Source organism: Mus caroli, unplaced genomic scaffold (assembly GCF_978045245.1).
Source record: "Mus caroli unplaced genomic scaffold, Mus_caroli_1 scaffold_13, whole genome shotgun sequence".
Lineage (NCBI taxonomy): Eukaryota > Metazoa > Chordata > Mammalia > Rodentia > Muridae > Mus > Mus caroli.
Genome location: NW_028227268.1, coordinates 68,152,433 through 68,169,165, shown reverse-complemented (window position 1 = coordinate 68,169,165; position 16,733 = coordinate 68,152,433). Strand labels below are relative to the sequence as shown.

At 50.7% G+C, this 16,733-nt stretch overlaps 1 protein-coding gene across 5 annotated transcripts in view; it reads right to left on the bottom strand.

Annotated features, from left to right (window-relative positions):
- Window positions 1-16,733, bottom strand: part of Tnip1 (TNFAIP3 interacting protein 1) — a 52,176-nt gene that overhangs the window by 7,826 nt on the left and 27,617 nt on the right. For all 5 annotated transcript variants that reach the window (XM_085830010.1, XM_021175682.3, XM_085830007.1 and 2 more), the window contains 8 exons: window positions 15,256-15,447; window positions 12,042-12,136; window positions 10,339-10,462; window positions 8,044-8,133; window positions 5,907-5,972; window positions 5,629-5,760; window positions 2,249-2,377; window positions 53-184 (listed from right to left, as the gene is read on the bottom strand). In XM_085830010.1, coding sequence (XP_085686136.1) covers window positions 53-184; window positions 2,249-2,377; window positions 5,629-5,760; window positions 5,907-5,972; window positions 8,044-8,133; window positions 10,339-10,462; window positions 12,042-12,136; window positions 15,256-15,447 — 960 coding nt within the window. The remainder of the gene's footprint in view (window positions 1-52; window positions 185-2,248; window positions 2,378-5,628; window positions 5,761-5,906; window positions 5,973-8,043; window positions 8,134-10,338; window positions 10,463-12,041; window positions 12,137-15,255; window positions 15,448-16,733) is intronic.

The window sequence follows — 16,733 nt, the reverse complement described above, 5'->3', positions numbered from 1 at the left end:
GCTGGCACACTGGTCAGCTGCTCCTGGGAATGCATCAGCTCTCGAGCCTCACCTGCTGTTTCAGCAACTCATTCTGTGTCACCAGTTCCTGCTTCCTCAGATGGCCCCCAACGCCTTCTGGACTCCCAAAAGCTGCAGGCGGAGATGATGGAGAGGCCTGGATGCTGAGGGCCTCCTCCAGGGCCTGGAATCAGGAAAGAAGAGGCAGGACCATCAGCAGGCGTCCCTACAAGTCAGACCCATCTGAAGACCACTCGCAGAGAGCCTCTTTCCATCAATACTGTAACCCAGCAGCAGCGGTCCTTAACCTGCCTCACTCACTACTGCTGCACTGAATGGGCCACTGCATTGAAGTCTCTTCATCATCCTGCAGGATAAAGGACCTCATGCTCATTTTACCCACTTGAAAACTGAGGGCCAGAGACTATGACTGTCTTGGTTTGTGTTCGTTTTTGTTTTGTCAACTTGACACAAGCCAGAATCACTTTGAGAAGAGGAACCTCAATTGAGAAATGCCTCAACCAAACTGGTCAACAGGCAAGCCTTTGAGGCATGTTCTTGCTTAGTGACTGAGATGGCGAGGCTCATCTTTCTGAGGGTGGTGCCACCCCCCTCAGCTGGTAGTCCTGGAGTGTGTAAGAAAGGCTGAGTTAGCCATGGAAAGCAAGTGTGTAAGCAAGTAGGATTCTTCCATGGCTGCTGCTGCAGTTCCTGCCTGCAGGTTCCTGCCTTGCCCTGCCTCCCTCAGTGATGGACTGGGAATGAAACAAAGCCTACCCCCCCCTACCCCCCCCCCCCACCCCCCGTTGCTTTTGGTCATGGTGATTTACTGAAGCAGCAGAAACACTAAAGGAGACTGCACAGCTAGTGAGCAAACACAAGGATTCCAACCCAGCTGTGTTCTTAACCTGCAGGCTAGCCTGAGATCTTCATGCACAGGCCCGGCTCAAGTCCTCACACCCAAGACCTAGAAAGAAGCCTAGCTTTCTGAGAGAAGCTGCATTCTCTGCCAGCTTCTGCAGGATACTTGGCCTCAGCAACCCATCTTGTCTCTAGTCACATGAACTGCAATTTCCACTTAGTTTATTTTACCAACCAACTCTGCAGACCAGCCACAGCCAACGCTGGGGCGTGGGGAGGGACTGGGAGGTAGCGGCGCCCACCTTTAATCCCAACACTTAGGAGGCAGAAGCAGCCTGGTCTATAAGAATGAGTTCCAGGCCAGCCAGGGCTACACAGAAAAATCCTGTCTCAAAAACCAAAACCAAAACCAGAAAGAAACCCAAACAAAGGCTGGAGAGGTGGCTCAGGGGTTAAGAACACCGGCTACTATTCCAGAGGTCCTGAGTTCAATTCCCAGCAACCACATGGTGGTTCACAACCATCTGTAATGAGATCTGACATCCTCTTCTGGTCTGTCTGAAGACAGCTACAGTGTACTTAGATATAATAATGACTAAATCTTTGGGCCGGAGCAAGTGGGGCCGACTGGAGCGAACAGAGGTCCTAAATTCAATTCTCAGTCACCACATGAAGGTTCACAAATATCTGTGCAGCTACAGTGCACTCACATACATAAAATAAATAAATAAATCTTAAAAAAAAGAGAGAGAGAGAGAAACCCAACAAACAAAAGACAAAATAGTGTGCTCTCATTTCTTTGCTTCTTGCCTACAGAAAGCTCCCATCTCCTGAGAATCCTTCACTGGTTTCCACCAACCCCAGTCACATGATACTTTACAGCTCTGGCCATCTCAGGGATGGCCATTCATTACCACCTGGACTTTAGCCCCTAGACATCAGGGACTCCCAGTGACAGGTCTCTTGCACTGCCTTTAAGAAGTGTGCGCGTGCGCGCGCATGTGTGGCCTAAACAGGACAGCCTATTTTAGCAAGAACAAGAAAAAACTATTGCTACCTTAGGACCACAGAATGGGACCATCATAGAGAGATCCAGGGATGGCTTTGCTGAGCAAGTGACATTCAAGCTTGGGTAGGCTAGGCACTGCCAGGAGATAGTGGGGCCTCAGAGGGGGGCACATGTACAAAGACCACATGGGAAGCAGGAGTGAGTCCAAACTCCTCCCAGGGCTGGGTGTGTGGGGGCAGGGAAGAGAGGAATGGTGCCTCTAAGCCCTCTCACCAGGTGTCACCTCTCTTCAGCTGGAGGTGACAGCAGAGGAATGGGCTCTGTAGCTGAGCTCCCAGCAGCCATCCCCCCACCTGGGGGAGGGGTCCTAGTGCCCACCTTATTAAGCCGCTGGATCTCCTTCTCCTGGTATTCTCCTTGCCTCGTGAGCGGGCTCAGCTGATCCTGTAGGTACTTGACCTTCTGGCGCAGTTCCTTGGCCTCTGCTGTCAGCTGCTCCTTGTCGGTCTGCAGGGAGTTCGGGGCTGGTAAGCAGGGACACTCCTGGAGGCCAGGACTGCCTAACCTATACCCTGGCTTTCCCTCTTTCTCAGCAACCATCTCATACTGCTTTTCTGCAAATGACCTGGGAAGACATCGGTGTCTTTCAGAGTCCGTATGTCTGTCTCTTCCACTCCTGGTAGTGAAGAAGGCCCTCAACTCTGATACCAGCTTCCTCACTGACTGGCAGAGACTCTGGGCCCCACACAGGCCCTCTTAAGCAAGCGTCCTCAATATTGGGGCTAATGGGATCTTAACGAAAGTCACAGAGGGATTTCATGAGAGCGGAGTCCAAAAAAAAAAAAAAAAAAACCGGAGTGTATATGTTGTCTGTGTGAAATTCTCTCAGAAGAGTGAGGAATACCACAGTCTCTTAAGGGCCTCAGATATCTGTGCATAGAAGAGACTGTGCTCATAGGGTAAGCAGGACAGAAAGTTCTCCAGGGAGGCACCCAGAGTAAAAGGTCACCACAGCTGATGGGTGGAAGCTTCCAGGCTGCACCACACAGCTGCAGCTGGAATGGTGAAGGGGAATCAAGCAAACTCCTTGGCTCAGTGAGAAGCCAATGTGTGTACGGTGACATCCTGGAGACCACACAGGGAGCAGAATTTAAGGTCTCCATCTCCATTCCATTTACTTCAAAGGAAGAGTTTTTTGCTTTTTACTTTCTTTCTTTCTATCTGTCTGTCTGTCTGTCAGTGTCAGATGACAACTTGTGAGAGTCGGTTCTCTCCTTCTACGTGGGTCCCAGGCAGCACGTGCTTTTATCCCCTGAGCCATGTCACTGGCCCAAATACCCTTCCCTGAGTGGAAACTAAACGGGGTGGCAGTGGTAAATGCTATTCGCCAGGCAGGAAGTGATCATTCACTTCTCCAGGGGCTGAGTTCCACACTCGCTGAGCAACTGTCCTACCACGGAGCTATGGCCCCAACCCCTCAGCCCCCACTCTTTCTTTATATTTCAGGACAAGGTCATACTAAATTACCTAAGCAAGCTTTAGCTCATTCTGTAGTCCAGGGAGGCCCTGAGCCTTGGCAATCCTCCTGCCTCCGCCTTCCCAGAACCTGGGACTGCAGGCCTACACCATGATTCTCAGTTTAAAACTGTGGTTGGGCTGAGTCTGGAGGCGGGGTCAGGTGGACCTCTGAGTTAGAGCCCAGCCTGGTCTACATAGTGAGTTCCAGGCCATCTAGGCTACATAGCAAGGCACCTGCCTCAAAAATAAATAAAAATTAAAACAGTGGATGGCACTGTAGCATTAGGAGCAGGCACATCTAAAAACAAAAAACAAAAACAAAAACAAAACAAAACAAAAACCAACAACTGTATTGTCAGCAGATATGTTTTTAAGGTCTGGGAGCTGGAGATGGCTCAATAGTCAAAAGCTATCGTTGCTCATGAAGAGGACCTGAGTTCAATTCTTAGCATTAACATGACAGCTCACAAACATCCAAAAGTCCAGTCCCAAAGGATCTGATGCCTTCTTCTGGCCTCCATGGGACCAAGCACTCAGGGGGTATTCATACATACATGAAAGCAAAATACTCATACACATAAAATAAATACATCTAAAAATAAATAAAATTCAACTGAAATTACCTCCCAGAGGACCAGGGTCTGGGGAGGGGCTGGGGAAGTATTCCAAGAAAGTGTTAGCTTGTCTGTATTGTGCCCTGTGGATCAGGGGACTGACCGAAGTGGATCAGTGCTCATCCCTTCCTGTGTGACCTTTAGTCAACATTCTACACACCAATGGGTAAGTGGTTTCTAGTCAGAGGTGGTTCAGGGCAGCCTGGGCCAGGACAAATGGGTGATGTTCCGGCTTCTGCTTAGGCCTGGAGAGCAAGGAATGCTCTTGATCACAGAGTTCCCATCGGCAAGGGCAGACTTAACCAATGGAGAGGACTGATCTGTCAGGGTCCAGGGGTTTGTCTCCCTTGTAGACAGGAGTGAGGAAGAGAGACCACAGAGGACTCTGGCTGTGAGTGCCATGATGGTGCACTCAGAACCAAGTGCAGTGTCTCTACTGCCCATCCTCAAGGGAAGGGGGAGACATAGGCGGAGGCTGTGCTTAGACACGGCCTGGGTATCACATGCTGGCAGAAGGGTCTCTGAGATGCAATCTGTGTTGGAAATATCTGCTTTAAAGCTAGGCAAAGCAGTCGCATGCAGCTGCCATGACAAGCAAGAAGTAGCACTGTCACTAAAATCCCAAAGGTCTGGGAGTCAGGCAGTCTGTCTGTCTGTCTGTCAGCTGCTTCAGGACTCTGGAGGGCTGTGGCTGGCACCAGTCACACATGACAAAGCAGAGGCCTTTTGTTTGTTTGTTTGTTTTTAAGAGCTTTGCTCCACAGCACAACCAGAATGAGGTCCCTTCTGCTTAGTCTCTGATCTCTGCCCCTTCTCTGTTGTAGAACACACTTTTACTTATGAACCTCTGCCTGGTCGCTCAGCATCTCTTCTTCAGCCAGGGCAAGCTGGTTTTCCCTGATTCTATCTAGTACAGTGGCTGGGGCAGGCTGAGATCACTAGATAAACTAACTCCCCCTGTTTTAGGCCCTATACTACTCTGAAATTTGATCAGCACTTCACCCCATTGAGGCCTGCTTTTGTCTTTCTGTATCAGGACAGTGTCTTTTTATTTTATTTTAACAGTTTCATATAGCACAGGCTGGCTTCAAACTCACTATGCAGCTAAGGATAGCCTTGAACTTCTTCACTTCTCTCTACATACTCCTGTGCCTGGTTTATGAAGCACAAGGGATTGAATCCAGGGCCTCAAGTACTAGACAAGCACTTTACCAACTGAGTGCCAGCTCCAGCAAGGTCTTGCTATACAGCACAGGCTGGCTTGTAATTCTCTATTCTCCTGCCTCGGTCTCCTGTGTGCTGGGATTACAGATGTGAGCCTACTATGCTTTTGTGTATGTTTGTATATTATGTATTCTTTGTATAGTTCTTAGGACTTAAGATTTTAACTGCCCAGGGGCTGGAGAGATAGCTCAGTGGCCAAGGACATTGGCTGCTCTTTCAGAGAACTTGGGTTTAATTCCTAGGACTCCCACGGTGGGCTCACAACCATCTATAACTCTGGTCCCTAGAGATGTGATGCCCACCAGAGGTCACGGAACGCTCGACCGTGACCCTGGCTCACGGATCCCGGGGACTCTGGCAGGAGCCTGGAACCTCAAAGACGTCATGGCTGGCCACACTTGCCTCTTCCATCTCGATCTTCGATTTGGCCAGGAGGAGTTTCCGGTCAAAGTCACGCTGCTTCTGCTCCCGTTCGGCCTCCAGCTCAGTAACCTGTTTCTGCAGGTCCACCAGCTTCTGGCGAAGCTCCGTGATCTGGAGGAGGGGTAGGGAGGGAGTGTGAGGACAGGAGAGGAGCAGGCACCCGCTGCCCCTCCACCGTCCCCATCTCAGCCTGGTCACAGGCCTCTCAGCCCGCCTCCCCGAGCCATCCTAGGCTCAGTGCCCGGGAACTCCATCACCTTCTGCTCACACTGCTGCTTCATGGACCGGAAATGCTGGTCCCACTGCTTGTTCACTTCCAGCAGCTGTGGGCAGAAACTGGGGTTAGAAACTCTAGGGAGGAAGGAAGGACAGCCAGATACCCAAGTGCCCTGGCTTCCCAGGCACCCAAAGCACAGGTTAATAAAGCTGCCATCTGAGCTGCCTCAGTCCCCCACTGGTCAGGTGCTCCCTGCTGCTCCACCTTGATCTCCAGCTGCACTTCATCCTTGCTAGGCAAGCCACAGGGAACACTGAAGCCTGGAGAGAGTTACTGTGAGGCACAAACATGGCTCTTCAGAGGGCTCTTTGAAAGGGTGTGACAATCCCAGGTGTTCACTGACTTTAACACAAAGTATTCTACTCTGAAAATTTAACCAATGGAAATACTGAACCAGGGGCTGAGGCAGGAGAGTGTATCTGTAGGAGAGTGTTTGTCAAGAATGTACAAGAGAATGTTCAATCTCTGGTATAGGAAGAAAAAACAAACAAACAAACAAGAAACAACAAAACAAAAACAAAAAAACCCCAACAACAACAAAACAAGAACAAAAACAAACCAAAAAAATGAGCACACAGACAAAAAAAAAAAACAAACCCTGGTATACAAAGAAAAAAGAAGAGAAACACTTTAGCCAAGTGTTCAAACATACTTAAAGGCTAATCAGCCAGACATGGTGGCTACACGTTTAATTCCAGCACTCAGGAAGCAAGGCAGAAGGATCTCTGTGAGTTTGAGGCTAGCCTAATCTACATAGTGAGTTCCAGAACAGCCAAGGCTACATAAAGAGGCTCTGTTTCAAAACAAAACCAAAAGTAAAAATAAACCCTCCTTCTGTGTGTGTCAGCTTAGTGTAGGCTATGGCTTACAGCACATCATAAACAGATCACACGCAGCCATTAATAAGTCACTTAGTACATCCTTTCAGCCTTAAGATAATGCTAATTATAAGCCATACTCTTGACACAGCAGTTACTCAGGAAAGAAAAACAACTCTACATCACCATAAATAAAAGGACAGGAGATGGGAGAAGATATTCAGACTCCAGATTACTACCAATGACAAAAGTACTTAAACACGGGAGAACTGGCTTATGCTATAGATCTGAACAGACTTCCTGAGACAATTTTAAAAGAGAAAAACTTATCTGAAAAGCAGTAAGTCTTTTTTTTTTTTCTGCATTAAGAAAAACCTGAATAGAGGGTTTACATGTCTGTAACCTCAGCTACTTAGGGGGCTGAGGGAAGAAGGCTGAGTTCAAGGGTCGCAGAGGCAGCTCAGTGAGGCCCCAGGTTCAGTTCCTAGTGCCACTTTTAGAAAAAAGGAAAACCAAACAACCCCAAGGGAACACAGTGAGCTGATGTCAGCGGCAGCCATCTGGAGGGAGACTCTTGGTTCATTACATAATGAACATTCTTTTCCTTCTGAGAGATCAGTCAATCTAGAATATGAATGTAAGTAAGACTTCAGATGTGTGTGAAGAGGGGTGGAATGGCCCCAACTGTGTGAAGAGGCTCAGAGGAGGGACAAGGACAGTCTAGTGGCCTGGGCTGGAGGTGGGGAGGGGCTTGGGAGACAGAGAATGCTGCTGTCAAGGGTGTGGGCGCTTCCTTCACTGTTAGCCACTCCCACTGCAGCATGTGTCTCCAATGCCGACTGGCAAGACTGACCACCACCTCTCTTGTGTCCAGCTTACCTTATAATATGGGTCTGCATCTATATGTGGTGAGTGTGGATGCCCGTGGAGGGCAGAAAAAGGGGTTAGACTCTCTGGAGCTGGAGTTACAGGCAGTGGTGAGCTGGTATGTGAGAGTCCTGGGAACTGAGCCCAGGTCCTCTGCGTGCACCATTACCACTGAGCCATCTCTCCAGCTCCCTAAGGTTCCCAAATAATTTCAGCCTGTGCCACAAACTCAGTATCCTCAGTGATCCCTGTGGTTGATCCAGAGAGGACAGACATCCATCCCATGGGCAGATGGTTCAATGGTTGGTTTCCACAATAACTCTCTAAGGTGATCTAGGACCAACAGGAACCAGAGAGCCAGGTGGGGCCTTCGTCCCTGTAGTCCCAGGAGGGGAGAAGGGTATTCCCTGACCTCCCAGTTTGGCCACCTACCTCCATGCGTTGCTGCTCTAGCAACTTCACCTTCTTCTCAGCTGCTCCAAAGGCCCCCCCTTCAGGGACTTTACTCGCCATCATACTGGCCTAGGGAGAGACAGAGCCTTCACCAAGGTGTCAGATAAAACTTCGTTCCCCAGCCCAGTGCTCTCCTAGGGCCCCAGTCCCTTGTCTCCAATCTCCCTGCTCCTCCCACCCAGCAGCCATGTCTCAGCCATGACCTCCTCCTTCTGGAAGCCCATGAAGAACATTCCCCTTTGCTGATGCATACTGTGCCTGCCAGCCTCACATCCTCTCACCAGCTCTTTCCACAGCCATCTTCCCCACTTTTAACTCTGAGGCACTGCTGGTCAACCCCCATAACAACTCCGGATCCCCTAACCTAAAAGGTGTGGAAGTTGTGAGGAGCCAGTGAGGTGGCTCAGTGAGTGAACATGATTGTCTCTAAGCCTGATGAGCTGAGTGCAATCTCCAGAGCCTATGGGGGAAGGAGAGAACTGTCCTCTGACCTCCATACACGCATGCAACCCCCAACATAAAATAAACAACGTAAAAGTGTGATGGAGGCTGGCAAACATCACGAGCCCAGACACATGTGCTGAGAGCCCGCATGTGCAGATGTGTGTACACAGCATGCCATCTCTGAGATTCTTTCCAAATTCTGCAACCACAATCTAATCTAAACCCAAACCTATTCTGCAAAACAACCGGCCAGCATAACTCAAAAATGCCAAGGTCATGGAAACCAGGACAGCTGAGCCACGTCGCCGAAATGCAGAGACTAAGGAGCTGTGATAGGAATCCCACGTGGGATCCTGGATTCAATTCTGGAAGGCAGAAAGGGAGGGAGTGAAGGCTGGGTACATCTGGACAGCGCTGCAGTGCTGACGGCAGTGCCCAGTCTGGTAAGAACCACAGTTATGTAAGATGCTTGGTGAGGTAGGTCTGCGGTTATGGAAGCCAGCCAGGGGAGACGGAGGGAGTACGGGAACACAACTCCACACTATTTCTGCCTCAGTTTAAAGTTACCTCAAAATAAAATGTTTTAAAACTAAACAATTGAGGTGTTGAGGTGAGAACCACAGGACAAGGCAAGAAGTGCACGTGCAGTGACTGTCGCCAGTGTCTGCTCAGACCAGAAGCTGTTCTGCACTGGCCCCATCCACTCTCTATGCCCTACCACAGGCTGGGCAGAAGCTGGAAGCAGAGCTTGTGAGCCTCTGGTGCCCCCTACAGGCTATGTCCTGTAAACATACCATGCCACCTGGAGAAGAGAGGTTATCTATCTGATAAGGTGGCCTCAGAAATGGCAGATGCCTGCCCCAGGAAGCTCACTGTCAACAGCGACAGCTAAAGGCTGTGTCACTTAGTTTTAATCCTAACAGAGGCAGGAGGTTCTCTGTGAGCTGGCGGCCAGCCTGATCTACCCAGTGTGTTTCAGACCAACCATGGCTACCACAGTGAACAACAATGCTAGCAAGAGGCAGAGCAAGAAGGCTTTGCTGTTCAGCAGGCCACCCCCACATCTGCTTGAGAGGTGATAGAAGAATCTTAATTGTATGATGGCACATGACCTCTCCAAGTCTCCTGCTGGCCCTGCACATGGAAGAGACATCCCTTCAGGCAAAAGAGCCCAAGTGAGCCCATAGCTTTGCAGGGAAAGTCCATCACTGCCCGGGGTGGGGAGTGAGTGACCAAGGTAGTTACTATAGTGCATAGAAAGCTGGCACTAGGGCTTACGTTGCAACTGACTGCAACTCACTTGAGGAGGTAAAAGTATGCTCTGCTAACAACTGGGTTACAGGAGCCTGGGGGACGGTGAGAGTGGAGCAAGGCACACTTGGCCTTCACTGTGTGGCAGGGCTGGGCCTGGAGGTGTGGGGGTGTGGGCCAGTGCTGAGGCATCCCCAGACTAGTCTTCCTCTCCATGCAGAGGCTCTAAGTTGCAATCTCGCAAGCTTAATACAATCCCCATAGGAGTCCTGACACGTTAGAGACTAAACTGACTTTTGGGAAGGAGACTTTGACAAGGTGTTAGTACCCAGAATGAGCAAAACACTGACACCCAGCTCCCATGAGCAGCCGCTGGGCAATCCAAGTCAGCAAGCGGGAGAAGCAAGCAGCCAGGGTGGGCTGCAGAGCCATGTGATTTGACGGCCAATAGCTCTGAGCACGTGTCTCAGAGAATGGGACACTCCACGTGGGGTGAAGGCAGAATGTGTGTAGGAGGAGATGTGCTCACTCAGCGAGGAGCGGAGCAGATCCTGGGCTTGAGAAGCTTGGGATACTCACCTGCTGCTGTCCAGCCACGCCCTTCTTGCCAGCACCCTCTGGCTTTGGGGAGCTGGGCTGCCCACAGAGTGCCTCTTTGCAGCTGCTGTTCATCAACAGTTTCTTGAGCTCCGTGTTTTCCTCCCTGAATAAGAGACAAGTGGGGATGTCAAAATGTCAGCCCTGGGTTAAGACACTTGCAAAGCCAAGGACCTGCTGTCACAGGCACTGCACCGCAGCACTGCCTGGGGAGGGCGACCAGACCAAAAGGGTGTCTGTAAGCCACCCAGAAGGTGTGCAGGCTGCATGGGAATCCTTAACAGCAGAGTTTCCCCCATCTGTAGGCTGTCTCCACACCTGGCACCTTCCGGTCCTATGATCTTGTTCTCTAAGAAAGCTCCGCCCCTCCCTCCCGTTATAGTCAAGTGTCCTGGTTCAGCTGACGTAGACAGGGCCTGGGTGGTGCCGTAGGTCATGCTCACTCACCGGCACCTGGCACCCCCTCTCTTTAACATGGAAAGAGCAAGCTCCTGGCTCAGAGCCGGGGTTGATGGAACCATCCTCCCACCCACCAGGGACTCAATCCCACTGGATCTGCTCTCATGGTTCTCGAGTGTTGAATACAGGCGCTGCTTTGGGTGAGACCTCCTTTATTGTTTACAGCAGGAACGGCTACCAGCAAAGTTGAGTGTGGGTACGCACACCTATGACTCCAACGTTCATTTGGGAGGCAGAAGCTGGACTATGGAGTCTGAGGCGGCCTGAGCTATGCAGTGAGTTCCCTGGGCTATGGAATGAGACCGTTCCAAACAAAGCAAGCAGAAATAATAAGTGAAAGTTCAAGAGGTAGGCAGTGCTGGGTACTCAGGATGTTTGCAGAGTGGACACAGCCCCTCAGCTTCCATTTAATTACAGAAACACCACAGAGTCAAATGGCTTTTCTCAGGCCACTCAGCAAGGACTCCGATTCCTTTCCTTCGACCTGGGTATCCCTTTTTTCCCCCGAGACAGGGTTTCTCTGTGTAGCCCTGGCTGTCCTGGAACTCACTCTGTAGACCAGGCTGGCCTCGAACTCAGAAATCTGCCTGCCTCTGCCTCCCAAGTGCTGAGATTAAAGGTGTGCGCCACCACACCAGTGTAGTGAGAGACTCTTAGGAAGTCCCTGCCTCTCTCAGGGACCATCTCCCTTCGCATAATGCGAGTTAGTCTGCATGATCGGATGGCAAAGGCCCTTTGAGATCCAGCACTCACATATTCCTGTTTCCCTAGAAACAAGAGGCATTGGTCCTTGGTGGTCAGAGATCCTTGGTGACAAGTAGACCCTACGGCTCATCTAAGACACCCAAACTCAGTCTTGCCAAGGACAGAGAGGCTGGGGTAAACCTGTATGTCTTCCCACAGGTCTCAGTCCAGAGGGACTTCCAAAGATCCCAGGAAGAGTGAGCAGGGAATGATGGTGACCACCAGGGGGCAGGAGAATCCTGAGCCAGCTCCTACACAAATGTCAGCAGTTGTCTCCAGGGGAAGGCAGCTTTCAATGCTGTCTACACTCCCATCCCCAAGATAAACACAGTGCAAGGGAGAAAATACCAGAAGCCAAGGAGAAGGGCCATGAGATCTGCTGTCAGAACAGAGCTCTCAGATGTGGCTTCATTCCAGGAACCAGTGTGTTACATTATTCTCCTGCCCTATCCCTCTGCCAGTCTCCAGTGGCCTGGACTTACCGCAGCCTCTCAGCAGCCAGATCCCGCTGTTCCAGGCCCTTGTCCAGCTTGGCCTTCAGGGCCTCATTCTCCTGGCGCAGCTGCTCACATAAAGTCTGTGGGGTAGATGAACAGACAGCGGTGAGGATTAGAAGGGGCACATCCCAAGGCATGCTGACAGGGGGGCTCGAGCTACAGCCACTAGGTCCATCTCCCAAGCTTCCATGGGAGCCAGTGGTAAGGATGCCTGATGGAGACTCAGAGCTGGGTCCTGGTCCTTTCAATGACAATCCTTCCTCTTCCCTTAACAGCCATCCCTGCCTAGACTCTTCCTCCTTGGCAGTCCTCCGAGGCTCACATCTCATCTCTTTCCCTAACCAAGGTAGATGTCCCACATTCACTGCTACATAGAGTATGAGGGGAATTGTGTCATGTCACACAGGGAGACTCCAGAACTGCTGGCTTCCTTTCTGACTAGCTTGGGTGGATGGAAGAACAGCCTTGCATTGCAGTTGTTGAACTCTGGGTTGAAGGCTGAAAAAGTCGAAAAATTGTTATTGTTTTTCAATGCCCAGCGGGTGGCCCTGTGCCACATTTGATCTAAAAAAATATTTAATTTTTTTCTTTTTTAGGTGAGGTCCTACCCTGTACCCCAATTGGGCCTGAAAGTTACTATATCCCTCAACACTGAATGCCCAGCAATCCTCTTGCCTCGGTCTCCTAAGTGCTGGGACTGCAGGTATGAGTCTGTAATGTTTGTTGAGTGAACCAAGAAACATATCAGAGATGCAATGAGGAGGAACGGAACCCAGCTTCCTCTGCCCAGAGGCTGAGAAACAGAGAGAGGCTGTGGCCCTGGGCGGGGACACCAGGGAACAAGACTGTCCTGCTCCTGCCCTAAGGGAAGGCCACAATGACAGTTCACTTGTTAGACTATTCTTGGGACCTCTAGGTAAATGCCCTGGGTACAAACCAGATGCTGGACAAGATCAGCAGCAGCCAAAGATCACCACCCCCTCTATCAGAGAGTCTAAGAGCACACCTGTGAGCCCACTGGAAAGACTGGTTTGTTTTTATTTTATGTATAATGTTTTTCCTGCACCATGCGTGCAGTGTCCACAGAGGCCAGAAGAGGGCATCAGATCCCCTGGAACTGTAGTTAGAGAAGGTTGTGAGAGGGATGCTGTGTGGGCATTAGGCACCAAACCCCCATCCTCTGCAAAAGCAGCCAGTCATCTCTCCAACTTTGTCTTTCTGTTGTTATTGTTTTGCTTTGTTTTCAAGACAGGGCTCCTCTGTGCATCTCTGGCTGTCCTGGAACTCACTTCATAGACCAGGCTGGCCTCGAGATCTACCTGCCTCTATCTCCTAAATGCTGGGACCACAGGCATGAGTCCACTGTCTGGCTTCGTGTTGGTCTTTGAGACGGAGTCTAGCTACACAGTCCAAGATGGCCTTGAACTTGAGATCCCCTAGAGCAGGCATTATGGGTAGAGCCTCCACTCCTGGCATGCTCACTCATTCTCTCACCAACTATGTATGAAGTGCCAGGCACTGGAGCAAAATGGTGGGTACGGTTTCCCTGTGAAGACAGCACTTAGTAGCAAGACAAACTAACCAAACAAACTACCACTACCCAATAAAACAGAATTGTTGCAAACTGTTAAGAACCAAGAAAGGAATAAACAGGAGACTGATGTAAGAGCCTGGGGACATCAGGGAACAAAGATCTATCTGCATGTGAGTGACAAAAGGTCGGTGCTCAGAGTGATCCCAGCCCTGGGGCCATGTCAGCTATTCTCTCTCAGGGCTCGGGTGGGAACTCCAAAGCCTTGGTGGCCTCTCAAAGAGGTCCCCTCCCTGAACCTGGCTCTGTAGGCTCTCCACCACATACTGCCTCTCCAGTCTCCAGTGAGAGGATGCCCTGTGTACTCCTGGTCATACGTGCAGAGCAGAACTCACCTGCTCAAGGTTACATGCCGTGGATTCCCTCCTTTCATCAAGGTCTACTGGCACAACTGAGACCACAGACCAACTGGCACAGAAGGAGAAGGGCCTACCCAGAAGCAGGGAGCCTTAATGTGAGAGCTCTACCCAGAAGGAAGGGGTACTCAAATCCTGAGCAGGGCCTCAGGCAGCCTCATGTTCATCATCTTTGAAATGGTTACCAATTAATGTAAGCGGATCATACTTAACTGCAAAGCCCTCGCAGTTAAGATGGCCCACCCAGAGTAGATGAGCATCATCAAAACAAAGCTAACAGTCACCCATCTCCGAGCACTGGGTTTTAGATTACACAAAGGCCTCCTTTGATGCAGTGTCCCAGGAGGGGGTCACTGGTAGTTCAAATCCTTACAGGACAGGAGATTGGTGACTTGTTCAAGACCATACAGTAATGAGGATCAACCGTTCTCCCAGCACAGGGAGCCTTCTAAGAGGGATTTGAGAAAGGAGGCAGGGAGGGAGGGAGCGTGGCTAAGGGTCTGAGATTTTAAATATGACAAATTAAAGCTGGGTAAAGTGGCTCATGTCTAGAATCCCTGCACTTAGGAGGTTGAGGCAGGAGGATGCTGTGAGTCTGAGGTTGCTATGAGTGAGATTGTCTCAAAACACTTCCTGCTGGGGACAGAACATACAAAGAGCTGCAGTGACAGCAAAGCAGGCCACAGGGGGTGCCCAGGAGGCAGAGGCAGGCAGAACTCTGATTCAAGGCCAGTCTAGTCTACATGGTAAATTCCAGGCTAGCTGGGGATACAAAGTGAGACTCAGGTCTTTTTTTTTTTTTTTGGTTTTTGAGACAGGGTTTCTCTGTGTAGCCCTGGCTGTCCTGGCACTCACTTTGTAGACCAGGCTGGCCTCGAACTCAGAAATCCGCCTGCCTCTGCCTCCCGAGTGCTGGGATTAAAGGCGTGCGCCACCACGCCCGGCTCGAGACTCAGGTCTTAAAAAAAAAAAAAAAAAAAAAAAAAAAGAAAACAAACAAGAACAAAGAATGCCATACCCAGCCCACCAGGCCTCACTCCCCAGGACACTCACTGTGAATCTGCAAGGCCCACCTCCCATTTCCTCATTTCCTTCTTTTTCTACACACCTTCCCATAAATTCCTTACTGCAGTCACCACTGTGAACAAAAAGCTCCAAACAGGCCTAAAATCCAGCCTTCAGAAGTCCCCATAGCTAACCCCTAGGTCCTACAGCAGGGCAGGAGGCGCGGGGAGATTCTTGCTGGCCTCACCTGCAGGATGGAGGTGCGCTGCTCATTTTTATGCACTTTGGAGGCCAACCTGTTGAACTCGAGGGCCATGCGGCCCAGGTGGGTGAAGAGCTGGCTGTGGTCTGGCTCCTCTGCACACACACTCAGGGTGGTCTCCAGGCGCTGCAGGTGGAGCTTCAGGTTGCCGTCCCCTGGGGGTGGGGGCCCCAGCTCCTGTGGGAGCAAGAGCATGATCTTCACCAAGCCTAAGGCGGCAATGCCAGCCGATTCTTCTATTGCTTCCCCATTCTTCATGACTCAGTTTCCCCTGTGGCCTCTGTTCAGCCCAGAGAAAATTTCCAGTTACACAGGTTCCCTATCTGGAGCTGACTCACAGGGCAGGACCTAGGACTTCCAGGCCACTGGCTGGCCTAACACCACCAAGGCTATCTTCCTCCTACGCTGAGTCTTACTGAGTGCCCGAGGATAGTCAGTTCGCCCTCCCCCAGGCTGGGCATCCTTCAGCAGTATGTGTATGTATATCACTTCCGTCCTTCATTGCACAGCAAAACTGACAGGAGGGAAGGCAGAGAGGGTGTCTCTAACTGTAATGCACTGCTTCCTGAGCTCAGGGAGGCTCTCCATAGGGGGCTGTGCCTGGGAGAGGACCAAACACCATGGTTCTAAGAATCACAGCTCTAATACTGCAGAGAACCCCAACCTAGTAATTTAAGAGAGAACAGCCTGGGCAGAGTAGTTAGTTCAGTACTGCTCTCTCCATTCTCTCTAGAACACTGCTACTGAAGCCACAGCCCTGGTCATACCCACATCAGTCCTAAGGATCTCAGTGGGACCTTTCAATCCTGGCTCATAGACAGGGGTTAGCTAGGCCTCCCAACCTTCTCCTGCCCAAGGCCCCCTGCAAGACCCCAGGGTTCTGTGGACCTCATTTCTATATATCCTGATCTACCCCAAATGTTCACACACTTCATCACCTGTGGATCCCTTCCTCTAAAATAGTTCAGAGACTCACCCAGCAGTTCCCCCCACCCACTTCCTACCCCCAACCACAACCCCCAAGAGTTCAGGCAAGGAATCACCCAGCAGATTCCTCCCAAACCCCAGTACTTCAGGGAATCAGAGAGCAGAGCCCCAGGGAGCTACAGTTCCCTCAGGCTGAGACAATGATGTATCCTGACAGAGAACTTGCTCATAGCAGCCCAGTCAGTACATGGCAGAGTGGGATTTTCTCACTGTAACCCAGGGCTCTAGGACCTGCTAGTGAGCTCTGGGCACTGGGATGCTCGGCCTGTTTCCTATCAGCATCACATTCTAATTAAAAAAAAAAAAGAAGCAGAATCAGTCTCCAATCGCGCATCCTGTCCCTACCACAAAGGACTAGGAGTGGCCAGGGCTGATCTCTGGAGGTGTATCAAGTGCTTCGAATGCCTCAGGTTTCTCCAAGTAGCCTACAAGCTTCCAGCAGGAGTTGGTTGTACTCCTGAGCTGGCGTAGACAGA